Source organism: Phoenix dactylifera, unplaced genomic scaffold, assembly GCF_009389715.1.
Source record: "Phoenix dactylifera cultivar Barhee BC4 unplaced genomic scaffold, palm_55x_up_171113_PBpolish2nd_filt_p 000090F, whole genome shotgun sequence".
In the NCBI taxonomy this organism is placed as follows: domain Eukaryota; kingdom Viridiplantae; phylum Streptophyta; class Magnoliopsida; order Arecales; family Arecaceae; genus Phoenix; species Phoenix dactylifera.
This window is the reverse complement of record NW_024067679.1, coordinates 912,679-935,181: the sequence shown is the minus strand read 5'-3', so window position 1 is coordinate 935,181 and position 22,503 is coordinate 912,679. Positions and strand designations below refer to the sequence as shown.

General features: G+C 44.3%; 1 protein-coding gene and 1 non-coding gene across 4 annotated transcripts in view; both read right to left on the bottom strand.

Moving 5' to 3' along the window:
- The window catches only part of LOC103710637 (histone deacetylase complex subunit SAP18), a 28,466-nt gene extending 14,299 nt beyond the window's left edge, over nt 1-14,167 (bottom strand). The window contains exons 1-3 of one of the 3 annotated variants that reach the window (XM_026806050.2): nt 13,959-14,167; nt 11,409-11,565; nt 8,213-8,245 (exon numbers count right to left, since the gene is read on the bottom strand). In XM_026806050.2, coding sequence (XP_026661851.1) covers nt 8,213-8,245; nt 11,409-11,522 — 147 coding nt within the window. In that variant the 5' untranslated portion in view covers nt 11,523-11,565; nt 13,959-14,167. The remainder of the gene's footprint in view (nt 1-8,212; nt 8,246-11,408; nt 11,566-13,958) is intronic. The other 2 variants (XM_008796455.4, XM_008796454.4) reach the window with 2 other exon arrangements.
- A 1,809-nt stretch (nt 14,168-15,976) lies between these two features.
- Nucleotides 15,977-16,048, bottom strand: TRNAC-GCA. The gene has a single exon. It is a non-coding gene; the product is annotated as a tRNA-Cys (tRNA).
- Between the last annotated feature and the right edge of the window lie 6,455 nt (nt 16,049-22,503).

Below are 22,503 nucleotides of genomic sequence, written 5' to 3'. Positions count from 1 at the left end.
ATCGCGGCCGCTTAACTGACACTCCTCGCAAGCAGCAACTGGCGATCCGATTTCCCAGGTAACCCCTCAATTAGCATTTAATGCCCATCTGGTGTTCCCCAGGCGACGCTTGGAGAGGAGGAGAAACACGATCGCAGCTGGCCACGGAGAAATCCCGTCGGGCGGCAAGCGACAGGCGCACGACCAGCGAGCGGAATTTCCCGAGGCTCGGCCCTCGGATGCCAGGCTAACCCGATGACCATCCCGGGAGCAGACTAGCCTGAAGCCCCGACCGGTCGCCTCGGCTTGCGCCAGCCTTGGCCGACCAACGAGCGGAATCTCCCGAGGCTCGGTCCTCGGATGCCAGGCTAACCCGATGACCATCTCGGGACCAGACTAGCCTGAAGCCCCGACCGGTCGCCTCGGCTTGCGCCAGCCTTGACCGACCAACGAGCGGAATCTCCCGAGGCTCGGTCCTCGGATGCCAGGCTGACCCGATGACCATCCCGGGACCAGACTAGCCTGAAGCCCCGACCGGTCGCCTTGGCTTGCGCCAGCCTTGGCCGACCAACGAGCGGAATCTTCCGAGGCTCGGCCCTCGGATGCCAGGCTAACCCGATGATCATCCCGGGAGCAGACTAGCCTGAAGCCCCGACCGGTCGCCTTGGCTTGCGCCAGCCTTGGCCGACCAACGAGCGGAATCTCCCGAGGCTCGGCCCTCGGATGCCAGGCTAACCCGATGATCATCCCGGGAGCAGACTAGCCTGAAGCCCCGACCGGTCGCCTTGGCTTGCGCCAGCCTTGGCCGACCAACGAGCGGAATCTCCCGAGGCTCGGCCCTCGGATGCCAGGCTAACCCGATGACCATCCCGGGACCAGACTAGCCTGAAGCCCCGACCGGTCGCCTCGGCTTGCGCCAGCCTTGGCCGACCAACGAGCGGAATCTCCCGAGGCTCGGCCCTCGGATGCCAGGCTAACCCGATGACCATCCCGGGAGCAGACTAGCCTGAAGCCCCGACCGGTCGCCTCGGCTTGCGCCAGCCTTGGCCGACCAACGAGCGGAATCTCCCGAGGCTCGGTCCTCGGATGCCAGGCTGACCCGATGACCATCCCGGGACCAGACTAGCCTGAAGCCCCGACCGGTCGCCTCGGCTTGCGCCAGCCTTGGCCGACCAACGAGCGGAATTTCCTGAGGCCTAACCCTCGGATGCCTGGCTTAGTGCCGGAAGAATTTCCTGAGGCCTAACCCTCGGATGCCTGGCTTAGTGCCGGAAGAATTTCCTGAGGCCTAACCCTCGGATGCCTGGCTTAGTACCGGAAGAATTTCCTGAAGCCTAACCCTCGGATGCCTGGCTTAGCGCCGGAAGAATTTCCTGAGGCCTAACCCTCGGATGCCTGGCTTAGTACCGAAAGAATTTCCTGAGGCCTAACCCTCGGATGCCTGGCTTAGTGCCGGAAGAATTTCCTGAGGCCTAACCCTCGGATGCCTGGCTTAGCGCCGGAAGAATTTCCTGAGGCCTAACCCTCGGATGCCTGGCTTAGTGCCGGAAGAATTTCCTGAGGCCTAACCCTCGGATGCCTGGCTTAGTGCCGGAAGAATTTCCTGAGGCCTAACCCTCGGATGCCTGGCTTAGTGCCGGAAGAATTTCCTGAGGCCTAACCCTCGGATGCCTGGCTTAGTGCCGGAAGAATTTCCTGAGGCCTAACCCTCGGATGCCTGGCTTAGCGCCGGAAGAATTTCCTGAGGCCTAACCCTCGGATGCCTGGCTTAGTACCGGAAGAATTTCCTGAGGCCTAACCCTCGGATGCCTGGCTTAGCGCCGGAAGAATTTCCTGAGGCCTAACCCTCGGATGCCTGGCTTAGTGCCGGAAGAATTTCCTGAGGCCTAACCCTCGGATGCCTGGCTTAGCGCCGGAAGAATTTCCTGAGGCCTAACCCTCGGATGCCTGGCTTAGCGCCGGAAGAATTTCCTGAGGCCTAACCCTCGGATGCCTGGCTTAGCGCCGGAAGAATTTCCTGAGGCCTAACCCTCGGATGCCTGGCTTAGCGCCGGAAGAATTTCCTGAGGCCTAACCCTCGGATGCCTGGCTTAGCGCCGGAAGAATTTCCTGAGGCCTAACCCTCGGATGCCTGGCTTAGGGCCGGAAGAACTTCGAGAGTTAGGAGTCGGCAAGACGCTGCCAAGAGTTAAAAAGAAAAAAAAGAGGAGGACGAAAGCGAGATGAAGAAACATTCGACTTGTATTAATTCTCATTGTTTCAGGGCCAAGGCCCATACAATTTGGCAAAACGCCGACATACAAAAAAAAGAGGACAACGAAAGGTACAAGAGGTCAGCTTGGAGGAACCCCCGGGTCGGGAGCGTCGGGCTCGTCCGCAGGGGGTAGGGAGGCGGTAGGAGAATCAGCAGGCGATGGCGCCGGAGAGGAGTTGAGAAGGGAAATCCCACTCAGGTCAACTTCGGGGTACTTAGCCGACACCCTTGCCAGGCCCTCCTCGAAGCCTAAGATGAAGGATTCGGACCCCGCGTCCGACGCGTCACGGACGAACTCGTCAGACTGACGATAGGCCCGTACCGCCTCCGACATATCACGGGTGAACTCGGCAGACTGACGATAAGCCTGTACCGCCTGGCGCCCGATCTCCGCACTCTTCTCGGCCAGCGCCGCCTCTGCTCGCTCCGTAATCTGAGCCTTAGCCTCCAAGACCTTCGCCACAATCCGGTCTTCAGCCTCGGAGGAGACCCTCAGCAGATTAGCCTGAGCCTCCTTACGCTCCGCCTCGGCAGCAGTGCGAGCGGCCTCAGCTTCCTCCAGGCGCGAACGGAGCTCTTGGTCGTTCGCGCGGGACCTCTCCAAGGCTGACTCCAATTCGCCCAGTTTGGCTTCAAGAGACCGGGTTCGGTTGCGGGCGCTGTCGGCAGACCGCTGAGCCTTCTCCCACCTCTCTCGATAGTCCGCGACCTTCCGGGACTGCTTTTCAGCTCGTTCCTCCGCCTTCTTAACCCTGCTTTCGAGGCCCGAGTCGACTTTGAGCTGCTCCCGAGCTTCCAACAGTTGCTTCTCGAGGGCGGCGAAGCCGAGTGCCCGCTCTTCGGCCTCCCGGAGCCTCGCCTCGAGGTCCCCGGTCGTCCTGCCCGCCACGGCCTGGCCTCCCTCTTCCACTGCTTTCAGTCGGTCCTCGGCCTTCGCCAGAAGCCCCGCCTGTTCCTTGTAGCACTCCTCTAGACGGATCATGTACTGGGCGAGCTAAGAGATAGGAAAAGTGAGGGCGTCAGGCGGAGAACAACAGAGCTAATAAATGGTGAAAAGCGGCCAGAAGAACACTCACCGACATGAGACAGACACAGCTGGCAGCCCCGACGTCAGAGACCCCCAACTCCCGGACCCGCCGACGGTCCTTCTCCAGCAGCACTGTTTCGATGAGGTTTCGGGCGCCATCGGTAGTGAAGGCCGACCCCGATTTCTCCCCGGAGCCGGATGGTGGTTCTGCAGCCTTACCTTTATCCATCGCCTGGGAAAGAGTCCTGCTGATTGTGCTCGGGGCGGGGGTCACTCCAGGAATTGATAGGGCCCCGCTCGGCCGGGGCCTCGGCGCGTCCCTCCTCGGATCATCAGGAGCCGGCTGAGTCGAAGGCCGGACCGGGGACCGATCACGCCCGACCCGTCCGTCTCGAGCGGGCTCGGATGATACCTCCGGAATAGCGGCAGTCTCACCACCGGAGGGCTGATACAGCGTCAGCTGCCGGTCCGTGCCCACGGCGTCTCCCTGATCGGTGGGCCCGGACTCGTCGGTCGGCGTCGGAGGCACCTCCCTGCGGGACTTCTTCGCCGGCGGGGCCCCGCTCGGAGGAGCTCGTTTCCTCCTCCGGACCGCTTCCAGTAGGGACGACCTACCAACAGCCGGTCCCTTGTCCGACCGCATAACGTCGTCAATCTCTGCAACAAGAACGAGATGGTCGAGGGCTGAGAAACCGAAGGAAAGAACGAGACGAAAGAGGAGAAAAGAGTCAAAAAAAGAAATGGTGGCGGGCTCACGGTCGGTGGGGACCGAGCTCAGACCGACATTCACCAAGGTATCCTCGGAAATAAGGCGGGCCACCGGGGGGAGCTGGCCCTCGGCAACCAACCCCTTCAAGGCGGCCAAGCCATCGGATTCCTCCCTCGACAGTCTCGATAGACCGATCGGGGACTTCATCGGCGTCTCCCAGGTCGCCCTGATTTCCCAAGAGGGATCTACATCGATGAAGAAGAAACGCTCCTTCCAGCCGTGAATGGAGGAAGGAGCCTCTTTGACGAGGCCGCACCCTCGCCGCGCCGCAAAGCACCACCACCCTTTGTCCTGGGGGTGGCCACTCAGGCTGTAGAACTCCCAAAAAACATTCAGAGTGGCGGGAATCTCGTGCATGCGGCAGAGAACCTGGAAGACCGTCAGGGCACGCCACGAGTTCGGCGCCAGTTGCGTCGGCGCAACTCTTAAACCCCGGAGTACCTGCACGACTAAGTCCGAAGGGGGAAAGCGGAACCCGGCCTGGAGAATGCCCTCATTGATGGCGATCTTCCCTGGAGGAGGATGGGACATCCTCTCCTCAGGCCCCGGGAGCGTAACGTTGCAGGCCTCGGGAAGGTGGTACCGAGCCACGAGTTTGTCTAAGTCCTCGGCGACCAGCTCCGACTTAATGCGGTCTGCTCTCACTTCGCCCATTCCTAATGGCCAATAAACCTACGGTCAGGACGGGGACAAGAAGGGGGGAAAGACCGGAACGACTGTGGTACACTAGTACAAAAGGAGAAAGTACGAAGAGCCCTAAGTAGAAGAATGGGGTAACTCACCGGAAGAGAAGGAAGAACGGCTCCGAGAGCGTCAAAGGAGAAGCAAGCGAACAGTCCGACGGCAACAACGGCAGCGCAAAGGGGAAACTCGAAAATGTCTGTAAAGAGGAAGACGGACGGGGGAGGGCCCCCGGTTAAATAGGCGGAAAGGCGGGTGATGCCTCGATGACGCCAGAGGACGCCTGGCCGCCGAAGGGTCGCTCGCGCCCCAAAGGCAAATCGACACCATTAAGGAAGGATGTCCGCCGAAATCCTCAGACTGCCAGGTCAGCAACAACCGCCATACGCCATAAAGAAGGCGGGGAGCTCGAAGCGCGCGCGCCTCTCCGAGGGATGGCGGCAATCTCGAAGCATCACTCCCTTCACCCGTTCCCCTTCTGGTTCCAGGCTCGGAAGTGGGGGGCTACTGTTACGGGGGAACTAAGCCGCCATGCTCCACGTGACCGGCACGCGCGCCCATGAAGACTACGGCTGTCCTTTGATCCAGCAATCCGACCCCGAGTCGGACATCTTCGGCTTCGCGGCCCGACCTCGAGTCGGCTGCCCTTCGATCCAGCAGTCCGGCCCCGAGTCGGACATCTTCGGCTTCGCGGCCCGACCCCGAGTCGGCTGCCCCTTAATCTAGCAATCCGACCCCAAGTCGGATATCCTCAGCACCGCAGCCCGACCCCGGGTCGGCTGCCCCCTGATCCAGCACTCCGACCCCGAGTCGGAGATCTCTTGATAACGACAGGCTGCTTCCCAGAGGCACGCCGAGGCCTCCTGCTCCACTACTCCCTGCAACGGCTGTATCCGATGCTGTTCCACGATCTCCTGTATCAGCCGTACAAAGCGGAACTCCACTACGCCCTGTCATGGCCGTACCCAGCGCTGCTCCACGATGCCCTGTAACGGCCATGTCAGTGGCCACTCCATCGCGCCCCACGATGACAAACCCCCCTGAGAGACCCCCCAGCCAGGTATATATGCGGCTGGGGGGAGAAGGGGGGGTAAGCAATATCTTCCAGAGCACTCTCTTGCTTGCGATTATTATCTCTCCTTCTCCTCCAATCTCCTCTGACTTGATCGTCGGAGGGCCCCCACTACCCCAGTGGTGGTGCGAGGCTTGCTCGCAGGTTTTCCGGTGGAAGGTGGAGCGTAACCAACACCAACCAAGACAACTCAGACGGAACCCCGTTCACACCGCTGTGTCAATCGTTCTCGGTTTGGACCACCAGCAACATAACCTATTACCAGATTAACCCAATCATCAGTATCACCTCATGAACTAATAATATTGAAAAGATAGATTTAAAAACTATTGCCCCTCAATCTCTAAGAAACTTTTTAACTCTTTTTCTCATGCATGAAAAGAGTTCTTGAGCAGCAATAGTTCAACATTAAAGTGGCTCATATTACCAACAGGATTTCTAGGAGTTCAGTTACTAAGAACTGGCAGCTTAATTACTCTTCGTTGTAAGAGCACTGCTACATGGCTCAAATAGTTGCCAAAATAGTTTCCAATCCAACATGGAATGGGAAATTAGCATGATTCAGAGAGCTTCCGTTTGACTTTGAGGGAGTTAGGTCATTCATGAGCGCCATGTCAAGAAACACATTGAATTGGGAGCTAGTCTGGTAACTGGCTAGCCATATAGCTTTCTCCTTGTCGTAATTCCTCCCTACATAACCATTCCTAATAACAATTTTTTAAATTAATGTTCAACCGGAACAGCATGAGTAATTCCCATTAATAATTCTTCAAATAAACCAAAAAAACATGAATATTTATTTAGACACCACGTCAGTCAAAAGTATGATATTGATATAAAAATATTGAGGCACATTATTGGGACCACAAGGTGCTACACCTTGCATCAAATAGTGACATCACAAATTTGCACATTGTTGGGTTGTGCCAGAAAGATTACCGTATATAAATAGATTACTAACATATTTCAAATCTATATCAAGGAGGCATCTTATAACTGTTTTTATTATCAATTATACACATTTCCAGCAACAAATAGGAAAATAAAGAACAGTTTCAATTAAATAATATTTTGAGGTGGATTTGGGGGTTTTTAAATCATTTCTCTAATCATCATCTCAAAGATTTTGCACTGTCACTATGAAAATGTTTTTTTTTCTTCATCCACATACATTTGCACATAAAGTGTAAGTAGTAAATAAATCAATATCTAAATAAATAAAAAGCTTAATTGCAAAGCCCATTCTGTATATCAACAAAATAAGGACCTAGTTTTATTCAGATACAATTTATAGGAAAAACAATAGACTAACAATAACTACTAAACCTATGCAACATGGAAAATATTAACTTATCTATAACTGGTCCAAAGATTTTTTCTCATGTCACCAAAAAAAAGGTACAAATATGATATGTCATACACTTGGTATATTCATACCCTTAATTTTCAACAAATTAGCAAGTGATATTCCTTTCTGAGGATATCAACAGTTGGTAACTGCATTATATTCCAAAGAAACTCTAATTGACATAAAAGACAGAAGAAAGATAAATGCACATAAAGTTGAAATTCAGGTCATAAAACTTTACAAACCTCAATTCAACAAAATAGCAAGTGATATTCCTTTCTGAGGATATCAACAGTTGATAACTGCATTATATTCCAAAGAAACTCTAATTGACATAAAAGACAGAAGAAAGAGAAATGCACATAAAGTTGAAATTCAGGTCATAAAACTTTACAAACCTCAATCTCGATCTATATTACCATGAAAGCAAATGAAAACTGCCAAATTTTTTGGTTGCCATTATGCAATTAGATCTGGGCATATCTGAATCCATTGCAGTACATAACAGCTGAAGAAAATGAATTGGTAAGGAAGGCTCAAATAAGGAAGAAGAGGATGTCTCAGAGGTAGGGAAAAAAGAAGAAAAGGTAAAACAAGAGGGAAGATAAATTGAGGTGGATGAGGGAAAAAGGGAAGAAGCACCTTGCAGTCCTGACCTTCTTCTTTATTTCAGTAAGGCCTTCATAACATCATGACTCAGTTACATTGGTTGCTAAAGAATAAATACCCATTAAGGAGGGCCTACCCAAGTCAGCTAATTCATTTAACTAAATCTGGAGCATAAACTAACAAAAATGGTATAAATTGGAGACCAAGTGAGGGGTGACAAGCTTTTTTTTTGACTCTGCTCTGACGGAGACTGACAAGAACTTGTTTTCTGTAGGGTTAGTTGTGCTGGTCCTTGGCTTTGAATGCTGTTCCACTAGTATCTTAGAGATCCAGCAATAAAGAATATTCGAACAATATGAAAAATAGAAACATGACAGAAAACCTAAAAGCATAATGAATTCCAGCAGAAGAGAATATTTGAACAATTGCTAAAAAATTATCAACGCAGATATGGTGGTCAAACTTGTGCTTACCTTAGTGAAAACTCGAAGCAAAAGTGGGCAAGTCTGCAATTCAAGAGCAAAATATGTCATTATAATTTGTGCACTTAAAGTGGAAATGACTTGGATGATGATGACATAAAATTGAATTGATCATAATAAAGAGCAGGCTGCAGATATAACATATTGGAAAGAAATAATAAAATGAGCTTCAACCACTACAAAACTGAAGTAATAATATTAAGATTAGATTATTTAAAAGAAGATGGTATGTTTAGTTAAGATCCAGTCTGAACATGCACTCTCCTTGAACCAAACAAGAACCGGCGACTATTTCGGCAAAAAAAAAAAACAATAAAGAACCTTCAGAATCTTTCCTGCTAACATAGAAGCATCTGATTGACTGTGAGATGAAGCCTTGTTAATTTACAGAATTAACAGACAACCTTTTCATATGTATTGTTGATGTAGAATTCATGAAAATAGAGGGGCAGGTCATACTTAAACCAATTGCTAAATTTCCTCAAATAAAGAACATGCATTCCTCATGACTTTGATGTGGACAAATAAGTAAAATCTCATAAAGAAATAAACTTTAGACCAAGTTTTCAATGAATATGATTAAAAAAATTACTAAATTGCAAATGTTTCAAAAAGAAAGTCATGCAAAGGCGGTATGTGAATGCAAGCAATCATCCCTGAGGAAGAAAAGCAAAAGCAATGCAAACCATGGAAAAGAAGGAAAAATTGAAAGGGAGAAAAGAAAGAAAAAACATAATACATCAACATACGCCTCCCATACCGCTTACCGATTCGGTACCGGTATGGTATGGTATGGTGCGCCCGATATGCACTGATACCAACCGGTACGACATACCATGGCCCTCCAGCATATGGAGTTGAATATTACACTAATGAACAGAAAAATGATTCAATAATGGTAAAAATAATCATGCTGATTTCAAGTTGATATAATAATTCAAACAGAAAAAGGGTTTGATTCTGACATGTCCACTCAGATCTAATGTCACCTCCATTGAACATTAAAGCCTAGATGAAGGGACCCCATCTGATGTAGAAGATGAGATGACCAGACTGATTAAACAGGGATGACTGACGGCACATATAATAATGCTCAGAACTGAGCCATTGAATGATTAATTAAGCAACTTAATTTGTTGTTTTCCACTTCATTAGGATAAAAAAAGCAGTTCAATTCCCACATTAGTCTACTCAGATGTCACATTACTTGCATTGAACAGCAAATATTAGATGGAGGAAAGCACGCAATCTTGTGGAGAAGATGAGACACCAGAGGTTGACAAAGCAGAGGCAACTGACAGCTGTACACTCTGCTCAAAATGGAATCATGCATTATACATTGCACGCCAGCAAATGAGACATAACAATGGTCCTAATTATTGGATGCTTTGTACTTTCTTCAGAGGCTGACTTTAATATCTCATATTTTGTAAACTTCAGCCTGTTTGCCATGTTAGCAATATCAAGAAGCACGTCATTTAGATGATTTGAGAATGGATCAGTCAATAGGTGATGTATTCTAGACCCAAGAAGCTAAGTTTTTGCATGTGTTGATCAAGGATCTATAGTCGGAAGCAGTTTCGTGGAAAACAAGTAATGATATGTCAGCTACCAAGCAGATCTGTTGAACGCACCATAATAAAAAGACGTAGTCATGTCAAATAACCCTGATCAACAAGGGCGTGGTTCAAAAGTATCACATGGTCAAGTCAAATACATGAACTCCACTTCTGTTGTCGGAAATCTTATCCATGAGATCAGGTATAGATTCATGATTTTAAACAGTATAATAAGTCAATCAGACAAGCATAGCTATATCTATACCCATAAATAAAAGCAGTGCTTTGGCCCTAACAGGCTAACATGAAAAAACCCTCTCTCTTCTCTCCCCTGCTTTCGGAGTCACTTATTTGGTTATTCCCAAATGGTGAACAAGTTAGTCCAGATTGTAGTTACTTCTTTATTCACAGCTTTTGCTGGTTCTCCCTGGTCCCAATAGCTATTCCACCTTGTTTTTTATTTTCTCCACTCCTAAGCCATCATGCGACAGAGATGCCCACCCACCAAGTACAGCTAATGGTTTACACTGTTTGAAATGTGGCATGCAGCACGCTATGAGGCTTTCCCTTTACCAATGCTTAAAATAAAAGAAATGATTCCGTAACAAACATATGCTTAGAATAACAACAATTAAGAAATCACTTTAGAAATAATATATATCATATATATTTATAGAATCAGAATTTATATATCAACAAACAATCATCTTATCACAACGGCATGCCACATAATGGAATGATGGTGAATTTCTTATAATTTCAGTGTCACCTAAGTAAAATAGTATTTGTCAAAATCTCTATATGAATTTAGGAATTCTAAAACAAAGTGATAATGCTAGATAACATTGTTAATCAACCACCATTATCTTCTATTTTCTTATAATAGCTAACTATTATTTTATTTCCAGAGAAGCAATACTTAATGGTGTGTCAATGCATAAGGCTCCCACCATGGCAAGGTCAGAGGAGGGCAAGGTTGTTTTGACGTTTCAAATGCATGACACCCAAGTCATAATAGAGCAATCTTACAGTTGCACTAAGGCCTACCCTCAAAATCTATAACAATACTAGATCAGATAAATAGATAGCCATTATTTCTTATAATATTTTTTTTTAGATCATGATTTTCAAATGGTTGTCTTATTTCAATTGGTCTTTCCCAATTAGAAGAACGGGCTTTCAATAATAATAATCTTTCTTAATTACATACATGGATGTCACCTACTTGCCGTCAGGTCAAAGACAATACCAGCAGCTAGGCATAACTTGGTTCCACTATATGCTTTAAAATTCATGATGAAAGTCTTTTTCAATTTAAATGCACCAATTGCAAAATTGTAGCCACTATATAGCTATAATTACATTAATAAACATACTAGGGTATTTCCAGCTTAGATTAAGCTGCATAGTTTTCTATAGGAGCAACCAAATAGCCCCAAAAAGTTTCCTCTTGGTGTCTTCGGCAAGCAAAGGATAGACAGCTGTTTCCTCCCTTCCTCTCACCGCTGCTTAAAGAATATGTGCTTGCAGTGCTGCTTTTTTAACCACCAGCTTGCCTATTGGAAAGCAATGGATTGGGAATGCAAAGGAGAATTTAACAAAGAGAAGCATATAAAGTAAGGACATACCTTCTCACGGTCAACAGGCTCAAAACGAGGGCGAGCAGGTGGGGGAGGGCCCCTGGGCTGAGCAGGTGGCACAGGTCTCGCTTGCCTATTCTGAACCTCAGCTACTCCAGCCATCTTTCACCTCAAATAGTTATTATAAACGGGCAGTTTAATGCTCCTTGAAGTTATAGGAAAGCATAAACACCAATATAAGAAAACTCAATTCAAAAACATAGGACAGGCTGCTGATTAAGGAGCCTATCATGTCTCTAGGAACTAGACATATTGATTGCAGGTTACCTATCATAACTCCAACCATAACAAACCATAACATAACTCCAAATAGTTGGTCTCACCCAAAATATATGCATACATGTCTCTAGGAGCTAGACATACTGATTGCAGGTTACCTATCATAGATGCAAGGGAATAAATCATCAACGGAATACTTTTAGGGTTAAGGAACTCCAACCTTAAAACTTGTATGAACCAGATCTTCAGCAAGATCACAAAAAGTGCTAGCTCTGGTGGGTCAATAAACCTCTTCCACTGATAAACTTATAACCATATGATTTACATTAGCTCAATTGTCCTTAAATCTTATTTTCTAGAAGGCAGTCATGATGTGTATATACCCATACACTCTTTTAAGACTAAAAAGGTAAAAAACACCCGACACACATGGGCTAGTGGGAAAGATTTGTCTCATGGAGACTACTAGCTCATCTTTCAGTATTAACCTACCTAGGACACCCTCAGAGCGCCCAGTTTGATTTATTCTTCTGAGAAATTTCCAATCTATGACCAGCTTAAAATCTGAATTTATAGAACTCAGTTACTGATGTCATCACTTCAGGCGAAACCATGCTTTTTCAAAATAAACTTGGAACCAGATTGTCATGTGTTCGCATATCACCGTGAGGTAAACAACCTAGACACCAATTTATGATGATTTAAAACATGCGCCAGCTCAGATATAGGGCAGCTCATTCCAAAGGTGAATACAGTGATTGTAGGTAAGGTGTGAACCGGGCCACACAGGCTGCACCATATTGCATGGATAAGGTAACAATACAGGTAAGCCGCTGGAGTCTTGATCGCTGGGCCAGTACCAGGAGATGTTCCATGTCAATGCGATACCATATTAACTCAAATCTTGGTGACATGAAATTAACAATGGACTTTATGGATAAATCTCATTGGAAGGCCAACTTGGTAACCGATAAGAAGAGAGATGAAAATCAAGAATCTGATCGAAATGATTAGAAAGCTTAATGCCACTAGCAAGATTAAGCTACACAAGAAACCAAGTCTTAGTCAAGTTTAAAATTCTATGAAATTAGAGATAATCACATAGGAACCAAGCATTTATAAATGAACATAGGTCAAGAGTTGGTTATAGGAAAGAGAGCTCAAGTTCAACAATGGGTAAGTTAACACAAGCAATGGGAAACAGGTTGGTTGTGAATTCCATGGTACAACAAAGGCTAAGGGATTTCCATGCTAGAATAGCTTGAATTTGTGGACATGCTGGAATGTGAAGAGTGGTATAGAGCAGATTAACTGATATATTGCCTTGCCTGCGTAAACTTCGCATTTAAGTTGACGGAGTTACATTGCAATGGGAACACTGGGTGTCAACGAGGCCCAAACAATGGGAACATCTTAACATTTTAGAAAATTTTAGAAACCCACTACTCGAGACCCAAAAATTTTAGCATTCGGTGCCCTCTCCTCAAGATCACTCTTCCCATTCTGGCATAGCCTCAAGCACAAGCTCTTCCAGCAATGGGAACATCTTAACCACTATAGTGCCATGCAACTCATGACCAACCAGTTTCACTGCATGCATATTTCTGATGTGAAGAACCTTGAGGAATGGCAATCCACAAAGTTTTTCAATCCAAAAAGTGAATGGTTTCCAAATACGAGAGTGATTGTGTCTCTAGCAACCTTGAAGATACAACACCACCATAACCACGGTGTCCTATCAAATACGAACTTGCAAGGAAGAAATAAATGGAAAAAGAACAGAAAGTAAAAGAAAAAGAATAGGAGAGGATGGCCAGCGTCGTCCCCAAATCCCTCCAAATCCCCAATCCATCACTCCCTTCCACCCTGAAATCCTCCCCGCGTACCACCAGAAGAAGAAAACCCCTCCCCCTCGCCCCTCAGGCGCTCACCGACGATCCCAAGCCCGAGCAAGTCTCCTCCTCCGCCGCCACCCCGGCCAAACCCCGGCATCCGCCACGGCCGACCCCACCTTCGAGAACCGGCTGGCTCGGGTCCAGCTCAAGTGCCGGAGCGGCACAGGGAAGAAGGCGGAGCAGCGGCGAGCCAGGAAGTCCGGCGACGGCGGTGCCGCTCAAGGAGGTGGGGGTGGCAACGGGGCTGAAGGTGGAGGTGGGGTTCAGCCCCTACAGCGAGCAGCTTAACGGGAGGCTGGCTGGGCTGGGCCGATCACGGTGATGACACCGAAGTCGGCCATTAGACATCACGGTGATGGAGAAATAGAAAAACAGAAATAGGCCCAAACGAGAACGAAGATGAAAGAGAGGGGAAGAGAGACACCTCAATGGAACCGCAGTCGGCCGACGATAGGAGGACGGACTTCGCGTTGCTTGGACCGGCGACCAGCGACCGGCGATGAGGGACGAGCTTCGGGTATCGGAAGGCGGTGGAGATGGAGAGACGAGAAATCAAGAACCCTACCCAAGCCGATAGCCGAAGATTTTGATGAGGGATCGGGTCTCTTCCTGAGAAGAAGAGCCCATCGAACCCAGCGGCCGGAATTTCGACAGTACCAAATGGGTCCCTGCATCAGTTGGAATCCGGGCTCGGTTCTCAGGCTAAGTCGGGGGCACGGTTTTCAGGCCGGCCCGAACCGGGCCACATAACTATCCAAGCCCAGCTTCAATGGTATTCGAAATTTGGACCCTAACTTTAGGTCCGGACCCAATTTTAGTTCCAAACCCAATCCAAAATTACTCCGGTCATAGCCTAACCCACGGTCTGGCTTGATGGCCCTCAGGCCGGACCAAGCCCACTTCCAACCCTGTGGGGATCCTGGTTGTGGTTGTTTTGCATCCGTAAGGTCACCGGAGAGACGACCACCATCATATTTGATATCTCATTTAGTGGATTGGAGAAGCTTGGGACAACGTGCACCTCCTGGCCAACTTCAGAAAAAATGCACGCATTAAAAAATGTTGGTTATGAGTTCCATGGTGCTATGATCACTTTATTCTCCGATATTTGAGATGGTTCAATTACAAATCATAGAGCTTAATATTTTTGAGCAGCTACAATGTATTCGTAATCCCCTCTCTCTCTCCTTTTCCTATGGTTGGCTCCTTAGTTGGCTCAATTAGTTGACGGAAGAGAAAGTATCCAATGATCAAAGTTGCAGTGTTCTGAAAAAGAAAATAAAATAAAAATTCTCATCAATTGTAAAAAAAAATAAAAAATAAAAAGAAAAATAGTTTTATAAGTAATAATCGTTAAATAATTAAAAATAAAAAAAATATATAATTTTTAATTTTTGTTGGAATATTAAGAGTAAAAAGATTAAGAAGGGTCCAAAATAATGAAAAGAAATTCGATCACTTTTCCAACTTTGATCTTTCAATTTTGTAATAATTGTAACAAGAAACATGTACAGCTTTTTATGCATAAATTCTAGCAAGGAAAAAAAAGAATATAGGTATTTTTCGAATTTCGTTTTATTTTATTTTCTTTTTTACAGCAATGCAACTTTGATCATTTAATTTTCCAATACTTATAATAGAAAATGAATATTTTTTACAACAATATAAAGATGGAAAAAGAAATAAATGTATAAGTATTTCTAGAATTCCTTTTCATTCTTTTTGATTTTTTGGAACAGTATGACTTTGACCTTTTAATTTTTCCATCATTGTAAAAGGAAGTTTATGTACATAGAGCTATTTAGAGCTTTCAGTTTTTGGTATAGGTATTTTAAAATTATATATATATATATATATATATATATATATATATATATATCCATTTTGTGGAATATTAGGAACAAAAAATTAATAACAGTTTTCATTTTTCGGCATAGCTTTTCAGTAATAATTGTTAAACAATTAAAAATAATAAAAATATATAGTTTTTCATTTTTGTTGGAATATTAAGAATAAAATGATTAATAAGGGTCCAAATTAATGGAAAGAAATTCCATCACTTTTCCAACTTTGATCATTCAATTTTGCAATAATTGTAACAAAAATCATGTATAGCTTTTTTTTGCATAAATTCTAGCAAGGAAAAAAATAAATATAGGTATCTTGTGAATTTTTTATTTTTATTTTCTTTTTTACAGCAATGTAACTTTGATGATTCAATTTATCCAATATTTATAACAGAAAATGAATATTTCTTACAACAATATAAAGATGAAAAGGAAATTAATATATAAGTATTTTTAGAATTTCTCTTTATCCCTTTTGATTTTTTGGAACAGTGTGACTTTGATCTTTCAATTTTTCCATCCTTGTAAAAAGAAGTTTATGCACAAGGAGTTATTTAGATCTTTCACGTGGAATATTAGAAACAAAAAGTTAATAAGGGCCCAACCGGGTTCGAACCGGTGACCTCTTGATCTGCAGTCAAATGCTCTACCACTGAGCTATGGACCCTTGACGTTGCTTAAAATAAAGTCATTTATATATGCATGTCTACTTTTGGACCCTTTTCTCTTTTCCTTTTGGTCCATTTGTCCAACGAGAAGCTAGCCAACGGCAGAGAATCCTTTGCCATTTCTACCAACAGACTACCATATCATTACAAATTTAATGCAAGCAAGAGTCACTAAGCCTAAAGTCTGCCACCAGGAACCAATTTTATAGAACCTGAGTGCCAAATTTGGAACAGGAGGCCTTGATTTTTGGAATGAAATTAGCTTTCACTTGGTTATTTTTTTGATCTCGTAATTTTGCTAGGGACACTATTTAATGTAAGGTTGAGATGAAATCATCTTGAGGGTTTAGTTGATGCAGTGAGGGAACAAAGGAAGCTAAACAAGATGAAAAATTCTAAAATTAATATACATTTATTTCTTTTTTCCTTATTGTGATAAGAAAAACTATACATAAAAGTGATGGAATTTCTTTCCATTGATTTCTAGTCATGGAAAACAATCATCATAACAAGTGAATTCAACAACCTTAGTAATATTGTGCTATTGACAAAATTGTTGAGCTATAAAAGCTTTAGATAGATCTAAGTTAAATTTCTTCACAAGTTGTCAAGTAGCATTCCTTACCAACAAAAAAGTTAGTTGTTAAATAGCACTATGGATCCTCTTTTACAGACCAACATAATTTCACGTGTTGCATTCACTTTTCATTTAAGTTGTTCAACTCCTATGAACAACAACGGTCATATGAAATAATATCTTACTAATTATTCTTTCTGAATTTCATAAAAACCTATCAAACAAAGGATCTTAGTTCTGCTATAAATCCCTCAAGTGATTATTATAGAAATATATGAAGATGTCTAGTTCTGAATCTTCAAATCTTTAGAAGATTCTCTATGAATATGATTCTTCAAAGTCCAGAAGGCCATAAATTGAAAACTCAAAACAAGGCTTTCATATTTGTAGTGTGCAAGCGGTATTTTCATCAATCTAGATGTGCCGTCAGGCTTATCCAAGTCAAATTCAATCAATGTCTCAAAAAGTCAAATTTAACCATCTTTCAGTCAACTCTACAACTCTAAAACTAGGTTATGCACCTTAATGGTAATCAACTATTTTCTTTTTTGCTCAAACTGAGCTCTTAATATGTATACTTTCTATTGCGATCTTCAATACACTAATGCTAATTATTTTTATAAATTTTATAGTTTTTATATCTTTGTCAACAAAAAACATGCATGTTAGAGCTAGAAAAAGACTTCTTCTAGGCACATCTGTTTTCACTATTTTTGTTTTAAAAAATTATCAGATTCTAAGTTTTATACCTAGTAATCTTGTAATGCAAAGAAAATTTAAAGAAAAGTCTTTAAATTCTTGTTCTTGATGCTTTATGATCTTTGGTTTCTATATATCAACTTAATGGAATGGTTCTAATCATGCTATGCATATAATTGCTCACCTCATAAAATCTTAATTTTACATATAGAGCATTTTACATATGCTAATCTACTCAATTTGCATCTCCATAGATGATGAAGTTATTGTGGAATAAAAAAGAATATCTATATCTTATTATTGTAGAATTCTTGAAGTTCTTTTTTGTTGGTCATTTATAATAAAAAATAATTAATTGTTAAGCATATTTATATTAATATACTAGTCCAAATATGATTGATACCTTCTTATTAGACTTGATATAATTTTCCTATTAGCCACATTGATAGTCTATATTTTTTTTGTACATATTACATATTGTTGTAACTATTGTTGCCCAAAGAGACAACCTAAGAGGGAGGGTGAATTGGGTTTGGATTAATTCTCGACCAATTAAAAAACTTGATTATTTAATAATTAAATCTAATGCAAGCAAGTTAATTAAGCTTCTTGATGAGGAGATTGGAAGAGACAAATAGCCAATGCAAACATAAGGAGATTTTATAGTGGTTCGGAGCCAACCCTTGCTCCTACGTCCACTCCTCAAGCTTCACTTGGGAGTTCACTATAATCCATTGGATTACAGCCGATTGTTTTACAAGTTCACAACCCAACTTGTTGTTTTCGCGAGATCACAACGAACTCGGTCGGTTTTCACAGGCTCACCGACTAGAACCATCCGATTGTTTTCCTGGGATCACAATCAAACCCTTACATCGTTGGTTTTAACTTCGGCTCACCAACTAACCTTACAACTCTTGATTCAATCTCCTGATTAAATCAAGTAAGAAAAGTAGTGTTTGGGATTTCACAGAGAAAGCTTTTAAACAAGCAGATGTGAAAACAATAAATGCAAAGTACAGGTTAGAAGCCCTCAAACAGTTTTTGGAATGGAAAGTTGTGACTTCTTGATTTCTGGATCTCCTCTGGAAAGTACTGAAGATTTGAGGACAGTAGGAGAGCCTTGAAAGTGAAGGAAGTGCTTGTCGGATGGAGTTGAATGCACCTCTTCCTTCTTTTGCTTGTATTTACTCTTGAGAACTCTTGGTAGGTGGAAATTTCTTTTTACTTGAATAGAATAGCTCTCTTATTATCTACTACTATTTACTCTCGCTATTTAAACAGTCTCTTTTGAAAAATAGTTGTTAGACATTGATTTGTGGCCGTTCTGCACAGTCTGCATCTCCTGACAATGTATCCGTTGGGGTCGGAGTCGACTCGCTCGATCTGGAGTCGACTCGGCTGTTGTTGGAGTCGACTCATGCTTTACTGGAGACGACTCGCCCACTGTTCAGGATTTGAATTAAAGTGACGTCCCAACCTGGAGTCGACTCGGTTCAACCCCGGAGTCGACTCGCCAAGATCTGGAGATGACTCGGCATTTTGGAGACGGCTCGTTCTTAGGATTCCAGAGATCTATTTTTCTGCATTTCTCTCTCGAGTCGACTCGGATCCTCTTGGAGTCGACTCGGCTCTCAGAGCCCGAAAAATCGATCCTCTGTCTGTTGATCTGAGCTGTCTCGAAGTCGACTCGCACTTTGCTGGAGTCGACTCGGCTGACTTGGGGTGGACTCCTAAATTCTCGGAGTCGACTCGTTCACAGGGTCACTGAGTTTGGTTTTCTGCCTTTCAGTCCGCTTTCCTCTGAGAGTCGACTCTGGCATGTTTAGAAGTCGACTCGCCAAACGTTGGAGTCGACTCGCATCCTTCTAGAGTCAACTCGGTAACAGGATCTAGAAAACACTTCTCTGTCTTTCTGTCTGTTACTTCTTGGAGTCGACTCGGAACCGTCGGGAGTCGACTCGGCAAGCATCGGAGTCGACTCGAAGCCCTCTGGAGTCGACTCGGTGACAGGGTCTGAAGTTCATCTTTCTGTCATTCTGTCTGTTCTCAGTTGGAGTCGACTCGTAGTGTACCGGAGTCGACTCGATCTTGTGCCAGAACCTCGGAAACACTTAGAGTCGACTCGCAATCTTCCGGAGTCGACTCGAGCTTCAGACTTTGGGAGTTCAATACTTAGCCAAAATACTTTGAATTATGGCTCGATGCTTTTAAAGATAAATTTACATATATTCGCCTGAAACACTAGATTGAATTCATTAGTACAACATTAAATATACTCAAATGCTTTGAGCTCATCAAAATCAAATAGGGGTATAATCAATCACTCCACAATCTCCTCCTTTTTGATGATGACAAAATATTGAGTATTTGCAAAGTGAATTGCTCAACCAAGAGGTGATTTATAGTAAAGTTTTGAAATGAATTCAATTATCTAGTCATTTAATTTATCCAAAATTAAAAGGTATGAATCAGTAAATCCTGAAATTAAAGCTTCTCCTTTTATTTGGAATTATATAAGCCTTCATATCATGCAATCAATTGTTTGGCTTATATGTGTTTAATGAATTTGCTTTCTTGAGATTTCAAATTCTCTCCCTCAACATGTGCATTCAATTTTGTTTAAGTTTTCTGAATTTTCTTTTGTTTAGTGATTTCCTTTACATCATATTTTCTCCCCCTTTTTGTCATCATAGCAAAAAAAAAAAGGCACATAACACAGAAAAAGATAACAAGTCAAATTGCACAGCTTTTGAAATGAAATTTCTATTCATTGTATTGAAGTCAAGATTGAGTACAAAAGTGAATACAAATCAGAAAAGTCCTCAACGGACTGTACATCATAAAGTCAAAAATACACTAGGGTCTTTTAGTAGTGGAGGATGTGGCTCCCGTACTCAGTCTAGCATGTTTCATGACCAAGCTTATCCCCTCAGATACATTCCCTAGCTGTGCGATGATCTCAGAGATGGCCCTAGATTATATCTCAGTTAGCTGGGTCACACTCTCCTGAATAGTGTCCAGCTTGAAGATTAAGGCATTTGCAAGCCTTTCCGCACCTTGACTCTGGCTTGCCTGCTCTTCTATGATGCTGTCTCGCATCTTCCTCGTGTCATCCTTTATGTCGCTAAGGCTCCAGTATTGACCTTGGACTAGGCTCCTTATGTTGTACATTTCCTCCTTAAGGTCCACTATCATCTTGGACACCGCTGCTAAGGAGGGAACGACGTCAGTGGAGGGAGCACTCAGTGGACCTCGCAGCTCTCTCAATATATCATCTCTCAGCTCCCTCACTATCTCCTGTCTCATCTCCCGAAGCTGCTTAGTGCTGATCCGGACTTCTAGAGGTTGCTGAGGTGGTGGAGCTGTAGATGGTCCAGCTGAAGTAGATGGGAATGAAGGACCAGAAGTGGAAGAAAAAGTGGGAGGAGCTGTGTAGCGGTCCTGGTCATGGTCAGGACTAGGTGAATGGTGAGTAGTAGGGTCAGATGGTGTGGATGAAGATGTTCTCCTAACCCAGACTCCCTCCACCTTGTGGAAACCCATTCGGTGGAGAGTCCCCTCACCCATGTGGTCAGTGTGTCTGAGGGAGCGAGAGGGTTCTCCCTCAGGGATAGAGATTTCTAACTCCCTAAAGATGAGTGTGAAAAGCATGCCATACGGGAGACTCAACCTATGTTTGTCTAGGGGTTCACAGATATATCTATAAATGAGTTTGGGGAAGTTCAGGGGGATGTCCTGTAGAATGTGGAACATCAATCCTAGATCTCTCTCAGAAATGAAGTCAAACCTCCCAGTCTTAGGAAAGAGAGTCCTAGAGATGATACTTAGGAGGAGTCGCATTTCAGCTGAAAGCTGATTTGCAAACACCTCCTCTATGGGGGATTGAGGTGGGCTCCCTAAGATGGCCGTAAGGGCCTCAGTCCTATCGGATGGATGTGTGGGAGCAATCCCCTCTCGGGAGAGATGGAGGACTCGAGCAATGAAGTCCTCCAAAATGAAAATAGGGACTCCTGCTACAGTCCCTTGGATACCACCGCCACCCCGTGTGACGGTCCCGTAAAATTTCCTAACTAACCCTGGGTATGTAGGGAGGTCAAGGAAACAAAAGAACTCTAAGCCCTGAGCCCTAAGACGATGCCCTAGGGTGAATCCTTCCCGGGAGAGGAAGTCAAAGTTGACTTTCCTCCCGGGAGAGACAACCCTCCCGGCGTACGGACGTGAGGGAACCGGCCTAGGCGGGGAAGGAACCGGAGGTGGTGGCCTCACAGGTTCGTTCCATGCCTTGGACCGTCGCTCGGCGCCGCTCGCGGTGAGAGGTCTCTTTCGGCTCGGAACAACGGCTTTCCTAGGCTTTTTGACCTAAAACCTGAGGGAAGGACAAGAAAAATGAGAGAAAACACGAGAGAGAAGGCCAAAACTAGGTCGGGGACAAGGTAGGAGACGACTCTAGGGCTTTTGAACAGTGGCGGCTGAAAATAGAAGTGAAGAGAAAAGCATTCCGCTTAGGGTTAAAAGTCGGATTTTCGACCTCGAGTCGACTCCGGTAAGTCGCGAGTCGACTCGACCTCGAGTCGACTCCTAAATATGCGCGAGTCGACTCGTCCACGAGCCGACTCTAAAATCTATTCGAGTCGACTCGAACTCTGGCACATAACCAAAAAACTCAGTTAATTCCGTGCCAAAGGAGAGAGATATAGAAATCTTTAGAACTTAAGGAATGATTTGATGACCATAGACGAGAAATCCTATATCCAATATAAGCTAATCATCAAAATCAATGAATTATAGGGGAGTATCACAAGAATGGATCAATCACTCCTAACCCTCTTCTAAGAATACAAAATCGATCTTCACTCAAGGATTTTGTGAAGATATCAGCAAGTTGATCATCAGTGCAAACAAATTCAAGCATCACATCACCATTTAACACATGATCTCTTATGAAGTGATGTCTTATCTCAATATGTTTAGTTCTTGAGTGTTGAATTGGATTTTTAGTTAGATTTATGGCACTTGTATTATCACAATTTATGGGAATCTTATTTTGTTTAATGCCATAATCTTCAAGTTGTTGCTTGATCCATAAAATTTGAGCACAACAACTCCCGGTAGCAACATATTTGGCTTCAACCGTAGATAGTGCAATCGAGTTTTGTTTCTTGCTAAACCATGAAA